The sequence below is a fragment of the Asterias rubens genome, chromosome 12 (assembly GCF_902459465.1).
Source record: "Asterias rubens chromosome 12, eAstRub1.3, whole genome shotgun sequence".
Classification (NCBI taxonomy): domain Eukaryota; kingdom Metazoa; phylum Echinodermata; class Asteroidea; order Forcipulatida; family Asteriidae; genus Asterias; species Asterias rubens.
The window spans coordinates 8,771,515-8,788,048 of record NC_047073.1 but is presented as its reverse complement, the minus strand read 5'-3'; the positions used below and the strand labels follow the sequence as shown (position 1 = coordinate 8,788,048).

General features: G+C 37.9%; 1 protein-coding gene across 1 annotated transcript in view; it reads right to left on the bottom strand.

The window, feature by feature from the left end:
* The window catches only part of LOC117297327 (endoplasmic reticulum metallopeptidase 1-like), a 37,129-nt gene that overhangs the window by 15,761 nt on the left and 4,834 nt on the right, over positions 1–16,534 (bottom strand). Inside the window, exons 2-6 of the mRNA XM_033780301.1 lie at positions 10,096–10,329; positions 9,259–9,405; positions 5,230–5,322; positions 1,903–2,106; positions 321–553 (exon numbers count right to left, since the gene is read on the bottom strand). Coding sequence (XP_033636192.1) covers positions 321–553; positions 1,903–2,106; positions 5,230–5,322; positions 9,259–9,405; positions 10,096–10,329 — 911 coding nt within the window. The remainder of the gene's footprint in view (positions 1–320; positions 554–1,902; positions 2,107–5,229; positions 5,323–9,258; positions 9,406–10,095; positions 10,330–16,534) is intronic.

Here is a 16,534-nt window from a genome sequence, read left to right as displayed (position 1 = left end):
TTTACCAATAGTGTCCACTGCCTTTAATGAAAAATAAGCTTAAGAGCTAAGAGTTGAACAATAAGAGTAGAAAATAAAATAACTTATGATAGGTTCAAAGCCTACAAACCTCTATCTGAAAAACGATTCCTGACAAAAATGAATAAAGAACTCTAATAAAAGTCTAAAATTACACTCGGTTATGGTAATAAAAACATTGAGCCCGCCCAGATGCATTACAACAACAGTAAAAGTAGAACCTGGAACTAAACATGTTACAAGTACAAAGAACTAGTAACTAGTTACCGTGTGAAGCAAACAAAGAACTAGTAACTAGTTACCGTGTGAAGCTTGCCACCTAGAGAACGGTGCACTCTGATCATCATGTAGACACTGGGCGCCCAATACAGCCCAAAGATAATGGGTGGATGGGCGTACCAGGACATCTCACGATTGGTCAGGGTAAGGAGAAGAATGATGAAAGCAGAGGTCGCTAAGACGGCGAGGTAAGAGGCGAGAATGACGCCAACGGCACGGAGCAGCTTAGAGAGATACATTAGCCGGCTCGAGTATTCTGTCAGAAAAGAAAATTCTGAAGTTAAAGGGAAAGTACACGTTTGGTAATTACTCAAAACAAATATTAACTTAAAAACTAACTTGGTAACGAGCATTGGAGAGCTATTGATAGTATAAAACATTGTGAGAAACGGCTCCTTCTGTAGTAGCATAGATGTTATAATAGAGGTAATTTCTCACTAAAATAATAAAAGACTTCTAGCTAGAAGTCTTCTAGAAGTCTTTTATTCCTATCTGAAAGCACACAAATTCGTCCAACAAGGGTGTTTTTTCTTTCATCATTTTCTTCCAACTCCGATGACCAATTGAGCTCAAATTTTTACAGGTTTGTTATTTTATTCATAATTATGTTGAGATACACAAAGTGAGAACACTGGTCTTTGACAATTACCAATTGTGTAATTTCCCTTTAATTCCAACAGTAATTCCAGATGGTATGCCCCATAGTTTGCAGTCTGTGATGCAGGCATGATAGTTTGGGTCTTGGGAAACAAGGAGGAACATTTCACTGAAAACAAGAGCTAACCTATAGTGTAAGATTTTTTTATAACTCCCCTTACCAATACTCTGCCTTTTCATTGGTTTAGAGCGCATCACATGATATGTCTTAGTTTTGTAGCATTCAGGTCTGTAACTTAATAGTACAGTATTTAGAAATGTTTGGGGTGTTATAAAACAAATATTGACTGCTTTTACTCGTGCAACGGTTAAAACTATGACTCCCTCGGTGATCCCTGGAGCGCTCTATTTTCCCTCGGCTTCGCCTCGGGAAAATAGAATGCTCCAGGAATCACCTCGGGAGTCATTCGCCGAGGGAAAATAGAATGCTCCAGGAATCACCTCGGGAGTCATTCGCCGAGGGAAAATAGAATGCTCCAGGAATCACCTCGGGAGTCATAGTTTTAACCAAAGCACTCGAAGCAGTCAATATTTGTATAATACAAATATTGACTGCTCCGAGTAACCATAGCACTCGAAGCAGTCAATATTTGTATAATACAAATTGACTGCTCCGAGTGCTATGGTTAAAACAACGAATCCCGAGGTGTTCCCCGGAGCGTTCTAATTTCCCGAAGGCGCACAGTATCTGGAATAGAACTATTCAAAGGCGCCGGTCACTAGCAAGCTGACAGATTGAACAGATGAGTCTTGAGGTTGCGTTTGTGTGTTGATAGATAGATAGCAGTTTTTACTAGACAATGTATGCCTGGCAAGTGTTAAGGGTGAGCCTAGCATTTGTGTCAAACAAAATACCATACTAATCTAAACTCGAACAACCCTTTGGATAACTTTCCAGTGATATCCTCCCTCAAAAACAAAAAACAAAACAACAGAAGAAAAACTCACCTGGCTTGCGTCGAAAGATGATGAAGAGAAAGACGGCTCCGACCACACACATGTTGATTATCATGCCCATCCTGGCTGGGTACGTCACCAGGTAGAAGCCATGGATATCAAAGAATACCATGCTACCGTGACGATCCTCTTCAATGCCATGATGCAGTGTGGAGGAGTTGGCAAGGTGGAGAACGAGGGCTTGGATGTTGTCACCTGTGTCAAAGGAAGAAGGGAAAATAATGTAAGGCTGCATTTTTTGACAGGGATGAGATTCGACTAATGTGTGAACATTCTTGCAGAGAAGCTTGCGGACCCAAGGTCACCCTTATTTTAGACCAAGTACCTCCCAGATGTTTACAATTTCAGGAGCTTTACAGACTCTGTGCATCCCTTCAAATACACAACTAAGTGTTTTGATACAATGTGGACTGTTCCTTTCTCACTTTGGGGATTGTTTTACTTCTTCCAAGAAGACTTCTCCAATCTTAAACGATTTGAGAAAAGAATAGAATACCTAGCCACAATATGACACACATACAGTGTACCATCTGTGACTGGGAAATTATTTTTAATTTAGCTTAGCAGGAAAGTATTTAGTAAAATTGGGGACCAAAACCAATACTGAAAAACTGAAAGAAAAACAAACACAAACTTTACAACGATTTTACCTTCATCCAGTCAACTGGAAAGACTAAAGGTCATGTATAAATAGACTCTTTCAAATGTTACACATGTTGAAAGACATTCAATCATGTTATTTCTACAAAAAATGTGTTTTTACCATTTGAAAAATTGTGTCAACAAATATTAGTCATGTCTGGGCATTTGGTGAAGATAACACAGTAATGAATGATCTCTAAAATTAGTCACTACAAACATGAAGGACAAACTCAGTCTTTGAAACATGGCTCTTTCTTCAAAAACATTTGTAACTTTCGACCTCACAATACCAGCAAATAAATCGCACCAACACTAGTTATGTTACTTTTGCTCAAACTGCCCGGCTGTAAGACAAACATTCAACCACTTACACAAGTGTATGTTTTAGTGACATTTGACCTGCTGTCTGAGATCCGGGTCTTGAGCTTTTGTTTTTAGCAATTTTTTATGCAAGTGTAGATAGAGTCAGTGCCTATTGGTCATTAAATAATATTAGGGAGGTCTAACCAAACAGAATTACCTATAACATCAAAGTGGGAAACACTTCTTCCATGAGTGTTACTAGCCAAACCTGCTAACGCAAGAAGATTTCAATTTTTTATGTCAATGCGTCCTTGGTTGATCAAACATGAGCTAGAATGGGCAAAAGTTTATGAGCTCATCTGCTTCACATTTGAGGGTATTAACTTTTTTTTTCTCATGAAATGTGCAGCTAGACCTCCTTATATTGTTGACATTTCATCACAAAGATTCTTTAGGTCGGCCGTACTTCAAACATTTGTGTTGAAATTGACATGCAGTATTGTGTGATGCCTTTAGCACCCATGTCATTGCCTTGGCTTGAAGCCCTTCGAGGTGTTTCAGTAGAAATTTACAATTTTCTCATTATAGGGTGCAGTCTGCTCCGTGACCGTAGTTCTGTACGTAGGCATCATACCGATCAGGTATCCAGACGTAGTGTACGGGGCCATATTACACATTTTCTCCTCAAATATCACGCCTCGGTCAACGTCACGAACAGCGCCCTCTCGGGTCGGGCCTACTTTTAAATTTGTAAATAAAATGGAAACCTTTTTTTAAGAACCTTAGTTGACTGTTTATTCATATCCACGCATCAAAACACAGATTTTGGTGACAAAAGCTTTATTTTGAAAAAATACCACTTCCAGGTGACTTTAAGGCTACAAAGTGATGCCATAAGGATAAAGAAAGTCCCTTCCAAAGTTACAATGCTTCTTGAAATCTTGGCAGTCTCAGTGAGTAAACTCTTTAAGTTTTTCAGTCAACAAATTTTTCCCTCAAGCCAATATTCCTCCAACACCAAGGGATAAGCAAGTGTCTAGACTGTAATTACCCCCCCCCCCTTCACAAATAACCAAAAAACCTTCCAGACAAAAAGGGGTTTTTCAACATATGTTTTCTTCCCACCACCTCACTGTGATTTACAGTGCCTGGATGTCATTGTGTGAATTAATGTATGGCATAATGCATACTGAGGTGCAAGTAGTGGGTCACTGTTTTGATTACCTTAAGGGTGCAGTACAGCGATGGTTTTAAGAAAAGTAAACTCAACTCTAACAGCTTCCAGTAACCTGTTAAAATGTCATTCAACTCTGCAGTCTCCCCACAAGCCTCGAATTTCATCTTTAAAAGGGCAAGGACATTTTCATTTTTGCAACGGGAACTTCCATTGAAAAGTCTTGAAAAAATCTATGGGAAAATTGGAAGGGGCACCAAGGCCAAGACCAGGGCAACAGAGGCCATGAATGGCCTCAGTGGCCTCTGTGAAATTCCAGGTCTGTCAATTTTGTTTTAAAGTAAACATAAATTAGTCAGGGATCATGTGCACATTTAAATTGGCGGCTGCAGCCATCCAAGACAGTTACATGTATGGATATGGAAAGGTTTGCGGTAACACCATGTAATTATCTCCAATGAGTCGGGGTGGTTCTGAAAAGAAACGTTGGTTTCAACTCGACGTTTCAATCAGTATGCTCTGATCGAAATGTCGAGTTGAAACCAACGATTCTTTTCAGAACCACCCCAATTCAGAACCTACCCAGAGATAGTCACCCAACTCATTAGAGATAGTCACTACGTGTTCCTGCTAACCTTTCCATATCGTATTTCCACCATGCAAAGTTTCAAATCCTACTTAGGTTACATATCTGTTGGTTTTCAAATGCTTTTTTTCTTTACTTCATCATTATCTGGCTGTAGTCATTCTTCGTTGGATGAAGCCCTCCTCAGGCATATTCCCTTCTCTTCTGTCGCTGTATTCCATGTTGCCATGGTGATTTCATCTCTCCTTCTCCTTTCTTGTTTTCTGTCTGTCCTTTATTGCCATTCTGCCAGTCTCTTTGTCTATGCCGTTGTCTTGCCTTATTGCTGTTTGGTTTTTCAGTTAGATGTGTATACCAAACAAAATGACAAAGCAAATGCAAATGCCATCACCAGAAATACAGAAACTAAAGGTTTTTTTTTACACAGATATTTAACAACAAATTCTTATTGGTTTGTCCCTTTAATGCTTTCCTTACCAGCACTTTGTATACATCCTAGCAGCATGGAGTCCAGGCTATCCTATTTATTGTGGAAGTACAGAAACCACAGGTTTTTGACACAGATTTTCATCAACAAATTCTCATTGGTTTGTCCCTGTAATGTTTTCCTTACCAGCTCTTTGTATGCATCCTGGCGGTATGGAGTCCAGACTATCATATTTAGTGTGGTAGACATAACCGTTGCTCACATAGGCAATGTCAACACCTGCACATGGAAGGAAAAAACAACATTAACCTCAACTGGAAAGCTCAAAGTAAACAATCAATTTTTATTTATTTATTCAGTTTTTTGGAAAGAGCAGTGCCATAAAGAATTACTTTGAGAACATGAAAGTCTTTCGTAAAAAGGTTAACAGCACTTCTATAAATAACAAGAATTAATTTGTAATCGTGAAATATTACCAAATATGTCACAGAACCAAAAAGTGGACGCCAAATTCTCTGTCCAGATAGTACTGTACAAATATTTAAACATATGGGCCCAGCTTCATAGAGCTGCGTAAGCACAAAAAGAAGCCAAGCACATCAAGATTATGCTTACAAGTAAAGGTTACAGTCAAAATACCATGTCACATTTCCCATTTTTGACTGGTTATCCTGCTTACTTCGCAAAGCAGGACAATTTGTAAAAGCAATATTTCCTGCAGTGGACACTATTGGTAATTACTCAAAATAATTATCAGCATAAAACCTCACTTGGTAACGAGTAATGGGGAGAGGTTGATAGTATAAAACATTGTGAGAAACGGCTCCCTCTAAATGACATAGTTTTTGAGAAAGAAGTAATTTTCCACGAATTTGATTTCGAGACCTCAGATTTAGAATTTGAGCTCTCAAAATCAAGCATCTGAAAGCACACAACTTCGTGTGACAAGGGTGTTTTTTTTCCTTTCATAGTTAACTCCAGCGACCATTCATGCTCAAATTTCACAGGTTTGATATTTTATGCATACGTTGACATATACTAAGTGAGAAGACCAGGGTCTTTGACAATTACCAATAGTGTCCATTGTCTTTAAACAATAACATAAAATAAAATGAAAGTCTAAAACATTTCAAAGACCATGTTTCAGTTCAGGGGGATTCGATCAAACTTTAAAAACTTGGGTCCAGAATGTCTCAGTTTTGAAAAACCCAGAAGCATACAATACAATGAAAATACACACCAAGCAATTTGTATTACATTTAAATTATGTATTCATATTACTTACTGCCATATCCCTTAAAATAGTGTGCCTCATGGCAGTTTTTTGTTTGTTTTGTTGTTGTAAGGAATGCTTATTTTATTACACAGTTTGCATGCACAACATAGGACGGATGATAAACAGCAAGCACATAATCCCACTATCCGTAATCATTACTGCTATTCATAAAAATAATGTGCACATTGCTTGGCAAGTACAGTGTACTTCTATTTGTAAGGAATGCGCCTTATGAATTATGCACGCAGTAACGTACATGACGGATGACACAAAGAAATGCACATAATTCAATGATGTATCCGTAATCCTAACTACTATATATCCATAAAAATAACATGCAAATTGCTTAGCAAGTACAGTGTACTTTCGTTTGTAAAGATTGTGCATTACGCATTATGCACAGCGTATGACGGGCGACACCAAGCAATGCACACAATTCCATTCTATATTGCTTGTTGCTTGGTGTGTATTTCCATTTGTAATGCGTGCTACGCATTAAATACATTATACATAGGATGGAGACATGATCCTGTGTCCCTGTGACTGCTTGTTGGTGCGTACATGTGCAAAGTACATAATACATGTATGTGTTGGTGTTGTTGTTGTTGTTGTTGTTGTTGTTCATCCTGCATGATTTTTGTTTGTAAAGTCATTGATTGTATTTCCTTATTTATGTCTGTACTTGTTTCATCTTTATTTATTTCATTGAGAAAAATATAATTTGCTGTTGCAAACAACTTTAAAGGCAGTGGATTACTCAAAATTACTCAAAAGTTGGTAATTACTCAAAATAATTATTAGCATAAAACCTTTCTTGGTAACCAGTAATGGGGAGAGGTTGATTTGTATAAAACATTGTGAGAAATGGCTCCCTCTGGAGTAATGTAGGTTTGAGAAATTTTCCACGAATTTGATTTAGAGACCTCAGATTTAGAATTTGAGATCTTGAAATCAAGCGTTTAAAAGTGCTCAACTTTGTGTGACAAGGGTGTTTTTTCTTTCATTATTATCTCGCAACTTTGACGACCAATTGAGCTCAAATTGTCACAGGTCTGTTATTTTATGCATATGTTGAGATACACCAAGTGTGAAGACTGGTCTTTGACAATTTCCAATAGTATCCATGTCTTTAAAGACCTAAATGGGTACATCATGTAATAGGCATCAATGTCGAAAATACTTTTAGGTCCATTAACTTACTTTGTTTACAATTTTTAATACTGTTACATTTTGTAATTTCCACTCATTTCAGTTTTGTTTCAATAATCATCCATGATCCCCTGATTGTGAACATGTTCAAAACTAGATTGAAAACTTACCTATTTAACTTATAGACCCTAATTGCTCTTTTTTGTTGTTGTTTATTCCTTTTGTTTTTAATAAAGCGCTAAATTTTATACAATCACTATTATTTGTGCTGCCAGTCTTGACTGAATAATAATGAAATGAAGACCTACAAAATTCCTCAAACTTCATAGAATCACAACTTTCATTGCCTTGATCCGCAGCAACCCATTGAAATTTCCTTAGAGACTTCAGGACACTTTTTATTTTATAAAAAATGTCACTGCCTTTATCAGCAATTGTCTTCTCCCCCCCCCCACCCAAAAAAACAAACAGCCTGAAAATCTACATTAAACTTCACAGACGTCCAAAATAATAATGTTTTTTAAAAGATGGAAATTTGCAATCGAGTAAAAGGATTATTAATTTTGGCTTTACCCATACACCAGTGGGTTGTATACTCGGTACTTTCACAAGCTCTGTGAAAAAAACATTGGCATACTCAAGTAGGATTGTATCATAACACTAAACAAGCATGTATACGTACGTAAGTATTATAGATCTATTCTGTTTGCAACACAATCGTTCACTCAAACAATGAAAAGAATAAACTGCACTGAGGTGACCTTCCTGCCCTGGGAAACAACACAATCAACAAACGACCCTCTGAACCTCATAGTAAACTATCTTGGTTATAAATCCACTCAGAATACAGATAAAAATCAACCAAACCCAGGTATAACTACATGTGTCGTACATTTGGCCGACCAATCTCTCCTTTACAGTACATTTTGGTTTATTTTTGTATATTTTTAGGTCGGCCTACATGTACACATACTATGCATGTACAATGTCAGGCCTGTACGCTTCTTTTTTTGAAGGGGCAAGGGCTCCAACGCATTTTCTCCTTGGTGAAGGGCACCCTATGAGGAAAATCGTAAATTTCTACTGGAGCATTTCAATGGCACCAGGGCGATGACCAGGGGGCACGGAGGCAATCGCCTTCGTTGCCTACCTGTGAAGTATCAGGCCTGACGTTTAATCTATCATCATGCAATAGACCAATCCATTAAGCTCCGCCCCATTGCATATTGACCAATCACAACGCAACGAATAAAGTTTGACATGCCGCGCATATGTTTGGCGCGCTCAGCAGAGTTGTGCAGAAAGGCATTTGAGAGGCTCACCTGTTCTTGCTCACACGAGTGTCGTGGGCGGAGCCTAATGGATTGGTCTATTATCTTGTTATAACCAGCACTATACTAGGACCAGTGATCTGGATCTCTGTGGTTTCAGTCTCATCCAGTTCAATCAACAATACTTGTTTTGCTTTTTTAAACAATATTTTATGCCAAAACAATATTTTATGCCAGACACACAAGGCCTGAAGGCCACCTCAAGATGTGGGTTACAATCAACCTTTTTCCAGGGGCCGTTGCCACCTACTTTTGTGAAATGAGTTATTTTATGTAAACAAAATTGTTTGCGTATCGGCCGAAAATGCGTGTACCATCATGCAATTTGCTCATCACGGCACAGGTTGTGCATGGGGTCGAATCCAGGGCGGAAGAGTTGAATCCAGGGCTGGCTCTCAGACGATCGATGTAGATATCAGGCCCAAATGGATACACTGACTTTTTTCACAAAATGCTCACCTGGGATATTTCCAAAGTCTCTGAAGATCCTGAAGTCTGTGTCAGAGGGAATCAACTCTGCTTGAAAGACATCCTGGCCGATGACGGTAGCGAAGGGATGCTTAGCATGCTGAGCGTAGGCTCTAAGCAGCCACGGATGGTCTGGGCCTGGAAAGGGATTAAAGACGGTACAGGATTGGTAATTTTCGGCTAAAAAATGATTAGTTTCAATCTTAAAGCTCACTGGTTGAAATAATAATAATTAGTGGCTTCTTACATACATGTATAGCACGCATATCAGTCACTCAGTGATGCTCAAGGAACTTCATCATTCAGTATTCTCTTGTGTAAGGTATTACTTAACTTAACTTAACTCAGTTGCATATATGGAACTCCTTGCCCGAAGTGCTGAGTTTGAGAAGAAGAATATCAATTCCTACCTTCAGCTCCCTGAGTTATTTTCATCTTTTTGTGTTTTTTTAATTTTTTGCAGCCCCTTACCAAGAGTGACTTTAGCCTTGTTTAGGGCAAACTTGATTTGAAAAAATATAATAATAAATAGCGTAACAACAATTCTGAGGGGGGGGGGGGTAGTCAGCCAAAATACCACATGTTATGTCTCATCTGTAAGACAGGTTTCCTGGCCTCTTATTTCCACATTATTAGAAGTGAGTGGGGAACACGAAGCAGAAGTTTCATTTGGAACCTGACCTTAATTATTGTGATTCAACCTTGTGAATAATAATTAAATCCCACAACCTAAACTGCCAATTTTCACAGTTCATCTGACATTGTCAACCTTCTCCCCACATAATTGATCAGCTAATTTTCTTTGAAAAAGAAAGAAAAGTAGATTACCTGTCTGGAAGACAAGCTCCCGCCCGCCAGCGCCCGCCGCCTCCAAATTAATAAAGACTTTAATGTTCTTCCTCCAGGGATGCTGGGTTATGAAAGCGTGGCTCGCTGGAAGGACGTTTTCCTCTGCTCCGTTGAAGAGGAAGATGATGTCGTGTCTTACGGGGTCAGATGATGTGGCCAGATTCTGCAGGATCTCCAGCATAATGCCGCAGCTCGTTGCGTCATCACTTGCACCTGGAAGGGGGAAGAAGACAAAAATAACATCTTGTTAAATTTCTTGTTAAATTTCATGAGATGATGGCCTTAAAGGCCTTACTTTTTTCCGTTAGCATGTTTTGTTTTTACAGCAAAATTGCCACTGTCAGAGTACTTGGGGGATTTTTGTTTTCCTCAATCTTTTCAAAAAAGGGAATTGCTCTTTAAAAAACAAATCAGGAAAATGTTTGAGGATTGCAATTCTTTACTACAGAAAACATTCTTTCCTGCGGATGGAAGAAAACTTTGAGATTTGTGCATGTGACATGTATGTTGTTGAGCCTCTGTTGTTTGGATAGGGTTTCAGTTTGACAAAGCTCACTTTTTTAGGTACTGTTAATGCTATAATTTTCAAATGCTGTGTGCTTTCTGCCTTTTCTCTCTCTATGTATCCACTTGAGTGTAAATGTTGTGTTGTCTCTTAGCCTTCAAGAAAGACTCTGCTAGGGCCAAAACGACAGGCCATTCACCATTTTTTGTTTATAAGTTATAGGTTCTTTCGATTGGTAAGCAGTTTGCAATAAGTTCACTCCATTTTCTCTGATTTTATAAAAAAAATTGTATTGTACAATCAAGTTAAACAAATTGTAATTAAAAAATTGAATTTATTCAGTCTTGAGTTTTTTTCTTGAAGAGGTTGAAGAGTTGGAAGGGTAGGGTTGTTCCAATGTCTTGGACTACAAAAAGCAACATGGCCAGCTGCTGATCTTGCTGAATTTGGCTGGTTAAGTATTTTGCCATTTGTAAATCAGACCTTGACCTTCACTCTTGAAGATGCTCAGCAATTTTCCTCTGGCAAGGGGTGAGGTTATTGAGGGGCACTTCTATGAGGAAAATGTCAATTTGTAATAAACCTTTGCAAAGGGCAACAGAGCAAAAGGCACAACTGCAACTGCTGTGTGTGCCGTTGGTTATTTTGAGGCCTTGTAATTTAGCAGAGAATGCTCTCAAGTTGGTAAACTGAAGACTTCCAAGGGAGGCAAGATTCAGAAGAATTCAAGCATTTCCAGATGAAAACTTTGAGTTTGACGGCCTAGCGCGGAAGGTTCATTTGGAGCCAGTACTTGGGTTTGACATTATGTGCCCCCACCAACACTTCTATAGATTGCGCTGGAAATGAACTGGGAGACATTCTGAGCTGTAAAGGGGTAAAATTCCCTTTCAAAGTTGACATTAATTCAGCACTGAAATAGATGCAAACAATTATCATAATTTAGAATTTTTGTTGGTGAGATTTATGCTCTGCCCGCTCATACTGGAGATGACATGTAGGCCTTATAAATCGGTTTAAATTTTTTGTATCACTCCCAATTTGTTTTTAATACAAAGATTTGTAGGGGTGACACAAGAAATATTAACTTAAAAAATAAGATTGTTTTATTATTTCAAGAATACCATCTTTAGCAGTGTATTCGGCCTTAAGGATGAACGACCTAATGTACATGTAGCCTCCAGTGCATTCACCCTACAGCTATTCAAACCGTAATTGCTCTCCTATTTGATTGCATAGCTGAGTTGTCTGAAAGAAAACCTGCTTCCTCATAATTAAATCCATTTTTATTCTCAAAATCTCTTTAGGTTTGAGCTCATTATTTTGCAGGATGGATGATTAATGTTATGTTTTTTTATGGTTTGAGTGCCTGGGGTTCCCATGGCTGAGTCACCATGTCCCTTGAGACCTTCAAGTCTACCCCACTGCATTGATTTGAAGATAAGTATACCAGGACACCCCCCCCCCCCACCTCCAGTCAATGGTCTACCCACAGTCTTACTCTGCTGTGCTGGGTGGTTGTCTTACTACAAAGCAAAGACCTTTGAGCACTCTAAGAAGACGTTCACCTGTGACATTAATAAACAATAGGAATGATGATTCTTCCAAGTAATATTACAGAGATCGTCAAGGGTTCTATTCCATTTTATGTTTTAGACATTTGTAAATATTGTTGGAAAAGCAGTCTTGATTCTTCCAAGTAATGTTACAGAGATCGTCAAGGGTTCTATTCCATTTTATGTTTTAGACATTTGTAAATATTGTTGGAAAAGCAGTCTTGTATACTTTCAGCTTTTATATTTTGTATAGAAAATTATAAAAAAATTCTAAGAATACATACACCTGTGACAAATGAACAAAAGGAGCGATGATTCTTTCAGGCAAAATTACATAGACTGTCATGGGTTCTAGCGCTATTCCATTCCAATTTATATTTTACAAATTTTAAAATATTTTTGGAAAAGTAATCTTGTATACTTTCAGCTTTATCATAAATTATGTATATTCTTTAAAAGAGAATTCTGGCTTGTACATTATAAAAATGGTAAACTTAATTTATTGTAATTCTTGTAAATTTGAATTAAAGGCCGAGATGAAAGTGAAATTGAATTGAATTAACATTTTGAGTACAGTACACGCAACTAACTTCAATGCTGAATATTCACACCGGGAGCGGGGGTTCGCTTGACCAAACAACTTAGCTAAAAAGCACAATGTACCTTACGCTCACACATGTAGCAGCTTGAAGACTAGCTTATAAAACAGACATGTCTAGGATCAAGATTGAAGGACCTTTGGACAGTCTAGAATCCACAAGAACTACATGATTTTACAAAGGACTCCCAGACACAGGCTAAATAACTACGCTCAAGTTTCACAATGAAGCTACCTCGTTCGTACTTTCAAGACACTTGATGACAACATCTTTTTTTTGTTATGAAAGAAGGAGGGCATATATAGGAATTACAAAAATATGTTCAGTTGAATATTATTATAACACTTGATGTTAATGTAAACTAATGACTACATGTAAATTTCCTTAAGGATCTTGCCTACCAGGAAATTACCTGGAACGTAAATATTGTACAGTCACTCTTTCTTTGGACAAGGTGATAAACTCTCATATAAGCTTGGGCGATATCACGATATTATCGAATATCGCGATATTAATTTGGAAACTATTTTGATATCGGACGGATTTGGTTTTAATCGAAATATCGATATATCGCGTTATATCGCGATATATCACGATAATCGCGATATATCGCAATATCGATTAAATATCGCGATGTATTTGCTAACTGAGACATCTTGCACCCCATAGGTTTGGAGTAAAACCAGAAGAATAGGTCATTAGAACACCTCTCTTAAGCTATGACTGTCTCTTCTACAACTTTCACTTGGAGTTTGAAGACTGATGATGTCAAACTTCATTAATCGCGATTATATCGAATATCGCGATATATTGTCGGCAATATATCGTGAATAAAATAAATCGATATCGCCCAAGCTTACTCTCATACAGCCTGCAACTGCATTTATTTGTAACCTCACCACAGAAAGAGGTTCATACTTCCTGCGAATGCAAATGCGATGCGAGTTTGACCTGAATTTGATGTCACAACTCTGTTTTCGCAAACACATTGACAAGAGAGTTGAGCACCACTCAACCCCTGCGAATTTATCGTTGCGAATATGTGACGTCAACATTTGTATCGCATCCGTTGGAAGTACAGTGTGTTTAGCTTGAGAAACAACCTCTAAAATCATTCAAAATATTCATGTACAACATGACCCTGCACTTAAAACAATCTTACAAAGTCGGACAAATTCCTGAAGAGGATTTTGGACAGATATGGTGGGAACACCAGTAGCTGTTACAGCGAAGTAAGTACTTTTCAAAAGGTAATGCACATCAATATATGTAAATTATACATGGAACAAACACAAGAGTGGGATAAGCCTGATGTAGAGGCTTCCATTAGGCGACAAAAATCCATTATGATCTCTTTGTGTGTAACATCATGCTCTTAAATCTCTTAGTGGTGCTTAATTGATTTAGAAAGTTGCTAGTAATCTTCAACAAACAAGATTCAATTTCCTCACCATCTCCGTGGTTGGAATAATTTATGATTTTCTGACATCACTTTGTGAAATGTATCCCTTTTGCGATCACATCAAACATTCTTAAAGGGGCGGTGTCGTCATGATCAGAGCTGGGCACAATTTCATAGAGCTGCTTTTAATGCACAAAAGTAGCTTACGTACAACAACAATTATGATTAAAGACAGTGGATACTATTGGTAATTGTCAAAGATCAGTCTTCTCACTTGGTGTATCTCAACATGTGCATAAAATAACAAACCTGTTCAAATTTGAGCTCAATCGTTCGTCAAAGTGGCGAGAGAATAATGAAAGAAAAAAACACCTTGTCACACGAAGTTGAGTGCTTTCAGATGCTTCATTTCGAGACCCTCAAATTCTAAACTTGAGGTCTCGAAATCAAAAACTCGAGTTAGGACAGTTTACCCGTCCTAACTTAGGATGGGTTCAATGCGTCCTACGTATTTGGATACGGAACTGAACCCGTCGTAAGTCCTAAGATTAATCCTAAGTTAGGAAGAGTTTGGTGAAATCGACGGCTGTGGTCATTATGGGTTGATGTGGCTGGCTGCCAAAGGCACCCTTGCATGCCTGCAACTCAAACACGTTGTAGCCGCCTCCTTCGCAATTCAGCTTCTCAGAGCGATGAGTAAGGGCATTGGACTTAAAGGCTTCTTCCTAGTCACAGGTATTTTGTAAATTTTGTTTAATTCCTGGCATGTGCAACTGGCTTATTGTCCTTACTGTTTTGTTAAAAATTCCTGTATTTTGTATTGTTCTTTTTGTTATGCCGAACAAATAATAATAATAATAATATAATTAATAACATTGAGGCAGATTAGCCTTCCAATTATTATTATTACTATTGATGCACTCTGTATAGTTTCACTAACATGTACAAAAGAGCAAGGACTGAGTAAATTTAATATGCAGTTCATGGAGAGAGAAAGCACAACAGCACCAGTACCAGCAAAAGTTACTCGACACACAATCAAAGTCCAGTAATCTCTGTTCTCTGCCATGGATTTAGGTTGTAATCTCTCTAACATGATTTTGCAGGATTTAAGGTTCCTCACATACTGTACATGTATGGAGTTGTGATTTATTTGCTTTGGCCCACTTAGTTGATTTACACTCGGCTCATAAATATTTAGTACTATATAATTTGAATACAGGTAATGTCAAAGGTCACACCATGGCCTACATTTCCAGGGTTATAGGCCTAACCGTTAGTAAATAAAATGTTTTCATGTAATGGCAACTCCTTGGCATCTGGCCCCACTTGGTCCAAGATAAACCTTATAAAGCACACCAGAGACTAGATTTTATTTTGTGGGGGCCGTCACATTTACATAATTAGATGTTTCAAGGACCAAGGCTATTTTATTTTACAGCAGTACCACCACAATTTTGAGACATTTGAGCTTTACCTACCCCAGGTCTTTATTCACTAATAATAATAACAGCCTCCTCTATTCACCAAGTTCAATTGAGCATACATGAATGTAAACTCAACCCTAGCACGGTAGGGCCTACTTGTATTGTATGTATGTACATGTATAGTCATAGTTAAAATATTATTATTGGTATAAAGACCTGTTTCCACCTGCCAGTAAAAAGTTCTAAAAAACCATCAAAACAAATATCAAAGTAAGTTTTATCCTTTATATAAAATATTTACGTAAAAAATGTTGGGAAACTCTTCGGGCAACTCCATTCAAATCAAAGGTATCACATTTTTTTGTCTGGTATTATTATAATTATTTCAAGTAGTTTCTCAAGTTTATTTTTCAACAATTTGAGATTAAATCTTGTAGTACAGAAAATGCTATCAAAAGCGATTCTATGTCCTATTTGGAATAGCCGCAGCCAACGGGTGTTTTGTGGTTATCTGATTGGTGATCTAGCCACGTGAGTTTTGTGGTCTTCTGATTGGTGATCTAGCCACGTGAGTTTTGTGGTCTTCTGATTGGTCATCTAGCCACGTGAGTTTTGTGGTCTTCTGATTGGTCATCTAGCCATGTGAGTTTTGTGGTCTTCTGATTGGTCATCTCTCTGGCATTGTGTTGTTATAATATGTAAAGGTAAGTTGTGAATAAATGAATATCCCGGATACACTAGAGGGTCAAGTCTGAGATTGCGAGTTAGAGCACGTGATAGAAAATCTGCAGGGGAATTCTGTGTGGCTGTGCAGAGAATCAACCACAGTCTCAGACTTGAAATCAAGTCTAGTTTATTGTTTAAAGGCAGTGGACACTATTGGTAATTACTCAAAATAATTATAAGCATAAAACCTTTCTTGATAACAA